Below are 6,718 nucleotides of genomic sequence, written 5' to 3' on the forward strand. Positions count from 1 at the left end.
CACGTGTCGAATATTTCTTGCCTCTCATAATTCATAACCCTCTTCTGTTGTGGTAGTTCCGGGAAGGGCGGCTTCATAGTAAGATTTAGCAGTGAGCGAATTATGCACAAGGTATGCTTCTTACCTTAAGGGACGCACACTCCTCTGCAGCTTAATTTCCTTTTACGAGTATCTTTGTTTTTAATATCATGCAGGACGTATCATAAGCATCACAGCGGCACATTCCTAAAGAAAGTGCTTCTGCTAAACATCTCAAACTACGTCTCACGAAATGAACGCATTTACTTTTAGAACTTTCAATCGCTTCTTATAGTCGCCTACTTACACGGCCCTTCTGTCAGTGTGCATCCCTCCAACACCTTCAGTGGAGGTGGTATGAACAGAACCCCTAAAAAAAAAAATATACGGTGGTCCTCAGAACCGAGCTTGCAAGCAAAGAAGAAGCGAAACCTCTGTGTAACGCAAGATTGTCTCCGCACATTGCTGTAAGCGAGCTTGATTGAGCCCTCAATTTTCTCAGTACTAAAACAAATAAGGCAAACGACTCTTCTGAAAGCTGAGTTATGCATATGAAGATAAGTTTTTTTTTTTTCTAACTTGCGATTGGGATGTTTTATTATGTGGGAGTACAACAGGGCAAAAAAGAAAAAAATCTAGAAAATAGGCGCGTTGTTCAACACGCCACTCACTATGGATATTTTACCTGCTCTCAGTACGTGTTTCTCTATTTCTGTGAAAGCGGCTCCATAAATATAAGAAACAAACACCAGCTAATTAATGTCTCAAATTTTTCAGTGCTGACGGTTTCTTTTTTCATCGTTGAAATCCACTAAATAAAAAGCGCGCTGAAATTAAATTCTCTTCATGTTGTTGCGCCAGCAGGAAAAAAGTTCTTGCTTTTGCAAAGGCCAAAATTCTTGGAACAGCTCATTCAAAGGTATATTATTTTCGTCTTGAGGTGAAATCGGACGCCCTGTTTGCTAGGTAAACGGTAATACGTTTCTGCACGAGAAATCGATGAAAGCCGCGCAGACGAGCTTGCTAATTAAGATCTTGACAACAAAAGTGACATGGCACTCTGTGATGGCTGACACTACGCTGTTTTAGTATTGAATTTTTCTCGTTCAAACCGCCCACGCTTCACTTAATTTGTTTTTGAACGTCCCTGCAAGATAGGGCATGTGTCATATTGAAGATGACGTGCTTTAACAAGGAAAGTGAGGACACTATGGCTAATTTTAGAGATGACATGAACAACTACTACGCTGTATTTTTAAGAATTTATTTATTTCTTATATAGTCTTGTGGCCATTGTAGCCGCTGTGTCGGGGATGCGGGGACGTTAAACGTCGCATCTTAGATTCATCAGTGCTGCTGCAGACTGCGAGCGGCGGGTGATATCTCAGCGAGTAATTTTGGACAGGAAGCCGATATGAAAACCTGCGCACTTTCGTGAAGAATAGCTCCTCTCATCGTATAACCTTGTGTTCCGGTAACTGGTAATAAACTCATGCTGATAATTATCTGCAGTGAGTGTAACAGCTAAGGCATAGTATACGAGCAACGCCGCGTTGAACATCTATCCTGATGACATCGGCCAGCACCGTTGCTGCTCTAGCGTGAAAGGAGATGCGGATGTGGGATGTGTGAGCCCTTGGCAAATGTTACTTCATTAAGGTGCTTCACATACCAGGAGAATATCTGAAAGGAAAGTGCGCCTGTATCGGTTGTGGCAGTTAATCTCTCTGCCACATTTGGGGCTCCCAAGTAAGAGATATCGCCACCAAACAGCGTTTCTGGTGTGACGTGAAAAGTTTCGAAACAAGACCCATTGGTTCCTCGTTCTACTGGCGTCATATATCACCAGCATCATCATAAGCCTAACCACGCAAACTCCAGAAGGACTAAGACTTCTCCCGTATCCCTCCAAATAGTCCTGTCCTGTGCCCGCCGCGGCCACAGCACCCCCGCCAACTTCCTAATATTACATATTTCTAGGGCGCTCAGTCCCTTCTACCTTCCTTGTGTATGTGACGGAATCCAACAGCCACCGATACCAAAAAGCATATGATATTTTTTTTTATTTGTAGTTTTCATCAATAAGAGATTAATAGCTTAAACATTTAAAGATAATTGATTAGAAAGCAGAAAAAAAACAACCACATGCCGGCGGTGGGTCCGAACCCACGATCTCCGAATTTCGCGTCTGGTGTTCTACCAACTCAGCTACGGCGACGGATGTCCAATCTTCTGCTTTCGGGAATATTTGCGTGTAGTGTTACCTAACCTTGAGAGTCTTCACCAGCACCACCCTCGTCCATACAGGGGCGCACGTACAACGTACTGTACTACCGCGAGTGCCACGTGATCGAAGGGAAGCGGTGCGATAGCCCTCTTATGCTACCCGTGGCATCAAGGCTGCCAGAATCGAGACCCTCGTAGCTATTGAACAGACAAGGGAAGGGACAAGAGAGGTTCGTATGACATACACGACGGAAGCCAACAGTGTTTCGCGTCTGTAACCAAAGGTGAACAGTTACATACTAGCCCGACAGGGCGTCTTTTAAGCTATATTTCTTGTACAGGGCGCTCATTCCCGTCTACCTTCCTGGAATCTGTGTGTGTTTCGCTCCTGTAACCGAAGATGAACAGTTTCTTAATCTCATTTACACATTTGACACTGTCACCTCCTGCTACGTATGCTTTATCTTGGAATTAAACCTTGGAATTACCTTAATGGACCATCGCTTATCTGCTCTCCTCATTACATGCCCAGCTCATGCATGGCCAATATCTTTTTCTTTAATACCGAGCGATTCTGGACAAAAGCATCTTTCAATATGAAAAAGTTTGTGACCGCAATTTTTTATATATAATGTAAGATTTTACTATAACACTCAATATATCCGCGGATCTTCCCTCAGCAGGCTTACGTTTTTTTCTATTAACATTTTTGCTTTAGTCCAAAGCGTTCCCCATTTGCTTCCTATGGGAGTCTTAACTGCTCTATGCGAGCGATGGGAAAGTTTCAAAAGGAAGATTTTACTGCGACTAATCGAAAGAATAGACCATTGCCTTCAGTATTTTCTCAATATACCCTTTATATATTCTAAAAGTCAATGGTCAGCAATGCTGGACATACGTTAGCTAGCTTTTGTATCCGAACTCACTCTATTCCCTTCCAGTCTGCTGTCAAATTTCAGCCTTTACTTTAGCCTAGAAGTTCCTGCCTCATAGGTTAGTATGGGTACTATACCATACCTATATTCTTTTTTCCTAAGCCACACTAATAAGCTGCTAATTATGAACTGAAGGTGCCTGCTAAATGCAGTACACTTTATTTGCATTCTTCTAGTTATTTCTAGTACCTCTAGTACAATTCTAGTACCTCAGCGCCAGACATAAATGCCTGGATATACTGCTCATTTCATTTTTTCTTTTAAAATTTGTATTTGAAACGCACTGTGCTCCGCAAATTCGGTCAGGCTTCAAGCTGTGTTAAAATTCGCATGAGCTCCGCTGATGAGGAGTGCCGAACGGTACATGCTAGCGCCACATATGATGCAGTTGGTTGTAGTCGATGCGTTATGCAAAATTGAAGCCTGGCTTACCTATTCTGGGACAATCGCACATTTCAAACACCCTGTCCTGTATCTTCGCATAGCTTGTGTCGAAACAGGACTGACTTAGCAGGCAATAACTGCCGCAGTCGGCAAGCAGATGTGACGAAGCTTAACATTTTGCTAAACTGCCCTGCAGACGGAACAATATCGGGAACCTCTGTTCCATGGCTCAGCAAGTTAAGGTTTTAAGCAAGTGTTATGCGGCAAGTGACCTTATTCACTTATCCAGAAAGACGCTAGGTTATAGTAGCCAAAGCTACATTCGCCACGAACTTGCGATTTCGCTGTGGCGGTGCTCCGAGGAGACACTAAGACCGACCTTAAGTCGTTGCCTAGCAACCGCCGCAGCCGGCAGACGAAGCGCGCTCGCCGCGCCATCTGGCATGACGTCACACCGCGCGCCTCGCCACGGAGCCGCCGTCGCCGTTTGGTATGACGTCACAGCGCTTGCCTCGTCGTTGCGCTCGCCTCCGCTCGCTTCGAAAGCCGAAATGCGGCGTCGCTACCGAAATGTCATTAGACGAAACTGCTTTCGCTAAGTATATCTTGGCCTAGTTGAGCTAAGCCACTGCCATTTTCAGCAAGTGGCCGTAAGGCCGTTTGCTGGATTTAATAACAACTTGGAGGACGCCGGAACTCGTGTGCGGCACGTGATCGTGCTGATGACATAAGCAGAGGAGATCATGTTTACGGCTATCATTGTAAAAGAATAGAACAAAAATAAATTTCAACTATTTTCAGTTTGAGCGCTTTTTATGCTGTGATTTCTTGTCTGTACAGGAACAGTTCTCTTCATAGGGAACAGGAATCCATTGCGAGGCGCATGCGCACACCGTCGGACGCATCTTCTCTCGCGGCCTTTCCGAGCTGCTTGTCGAGCTCCGTTCCTTAGCAGCCTTCGAGAGCAATGGACGAGGCGTAGTCGGCGCTGTACACGGGGAACTGACCGTACTCGTGGGGCACGGTGATGCCGGGCCTAGCATGCCAGCCTTGCGTCGACGACTGCTGCGGCGCCAAAGTCTCCGCCGAGGGCTCCTTGTCGGCGCGGGCATCGTGGAACCTGGGCTTGGCCATGTCGGACGACGAGGTGCCCACCAACTCGGGGTCGCACACGAATTTGTACACGTACCGCTCGCCTGCGGGACGAAACGCACCGCGGGACATCCGTAGTCATCATTGTGCGCATGCGTAATACGTTGAGCCAAAGCTGGATGCATACCACATGGTCTTCACGAAATCACTAACGAAGTGACTGAATGAGCAGCAGGTAATGCCGCCGAAATCGAAGCGTTCGACTTCGTAGCCCTAAATCCTTGTTTTGAACATACTAAAAGAAAAGTAGTTTCGCGAATGCGAACGAATACAATAGACGGAAACTCAGCTCATTCTACACGCAATAGTAGTGCAGTAGCTTGCTTAACCTGCTTCCTCCGCTTGTGAATGTGGTCACATCCTCTCTACGCCACATTAGAAGGACACAATCTTGCTGTACTCACCAGCCACCTTCTGCATGATTCCCTTCTCGTAGTAGTACCTCAACGAGCGGCTTAGCTTGTCGTAGTTCATCGCAGGCCGATTTTTCTGGATACCCCATCGCCGCGCCACCTGCCGCAAGCAAATACAAAAAGAACATCGTTTAGACACGGCCCTGTACAGCTCTTTGCTACTGATAACACATTATTGCAAAAAAAAAAAAATTCTCCTAGGTCACGTCATGGGGCAGTGAGCGCTTCCACGCCTGAAAATCTGTTCCCCTCAGATGTGAAGCGTAGATGGCAGACGATGAGACACTAACGCGGTTGGGCTTTAGGATTTTTGTGGTCTTCACTACATTTGCCTTCTTGACGCTTGCTCAATGCGTTAGGTTTTCTTTGTGAGTCTCTCCTGCGAGCGGGAAACGTTCTGTGTTTCCTGTCGACTGGCATCGGCCCTTGGCATCACGAGCAGCGTAACAAAGTGATTTTTCGTTCACAAACGGTTCTATTTGCGAGAACTGGAAGCGCACCTATCCTGTGACCGCGTGAGCCGTTGAGACCTGCAATGAACTAAGACACTGTGGAGCAGGGGAGTCTCTTTAGAGGAATAGCATCACAGGGGTTTTGATTTGGCCTTGTTTAAAGTGTTTGCCTCTGTTCTGTAGTTCACTGAGCTTTCAAGGCTACTAGTCTCGATCGCTCCTAATGCTGCGGAGCTTGCTTTGTCTAAAGCCAAGAAACTTAGCTCGGAAGAGGACACGCTATTTTACCAAGGCAGAGAAAAACTAGCATACCGTTTATTTCAAAAGATTCTCGTCCATCAGGTTTTCTTTCCGCCTGAACTGTGCACTGCGTTTTGCATAATACCCCTCAGCGATCGAAAGTACTGGAAGATGAGAACTCTCTTCGCGCATTCAGAGCGCTGATGCATTATGGGTGTTCTCTACGCTCTCCCCGCATGACCCTGAAGCAATACCTGTCAACTTTCGAAAATTATCGTTATGATTGCACAAGACGAGGAAAGCATTTTGTCCTTGCTTTATTCACCACCACCTTAAGAACTCGTTTCATGCGGAAGTGACCCTGCGACCATGCCTTAAAGAAAGCGCTGCCCGTCTTACGCAGTGCAGAAGATTGGTTTGGTTTTGGTTTCATGAAGCCTAACATCCCCAAGCAGCTCAGGCTATGAGAGACACCGTAGTAGAGGGCTCCTGATAATTTCGACCACCTGGTGTTCTTTGAAATGGAACTGAAATCGCACAGTACACGGGCCTCGGGAATTTCGCCTCCATCGTAATGCGTCCGCCGTGGCCGGGATGGAACCCGCGTTTTTCGGGTCAGCAGCAGAGCGCCACCGCGGCGGCTTGCAGCGCATAAGAGAGCCTTGAGTGTTTTAGCTTAAGGCAGCCATTGCTCCTGAATACGTTTGTGCGCTAACAATTAGTCCTCATGCCTTTCTATTTATTTATTTATTTATTTATTTATTCATGAAGTAAGTGATTTATCTATTTCATAATCTATTTATTTCAAAATACTGCAGACCAGATGATGCCAAGCATGAAGGTCACGAATCACTAATCCCAACACCACGTGAAGAGAAATATTACAGTGCATGTGACG

General features: G+C 46.0%; 1 protein-coding gene across 1 annotated transcript in view; it reads right to left on the reverse strand.

Annotated features, from left to right (window-relative positions):
* Positions 1-4,375: 4,375 nt before the first annotated feature.
* The window catches only part of LOC149340747 (uncharacterized), a 30,603-nt gene continuing 28,260 nt past the window's right edge, over positions 4,376-6,718 (reverse strand). Inside the window, exons 6-7 of the mRNA XM_089551175.1 lie at positions 5,120-5,228; positions 4,376-4,759 (exon numbers count right to left, since the gene is read on the reverse strand). Of these exons, the coding sequence (XP_089407301.1) occupies positions 4,512-4,759; positions 5,120-5,228 (357 nt within the window). The 3' untranslated portion in view covers positions 4,376-4,511. The remainder of the gene's footprint in view (positions 4,760-5,119; positions 5,229-6,718) is intronic.

Source organism: Amblyomma mixtum, chromosome 6, assembly GCF_055824585.1.
Source record: "Amblyomma mixtum isolate Tamu chromosome 6, ASM5582458v1, whole genome shotgun sequence".
Classification (NCBI taxonomy): domain Eukaryota; kingdom Metazoa; phylum Arthropoda; class Arachnida; order Ixodida; family Ixodidae; genus Amblyomma; species Amblyomma mixtum.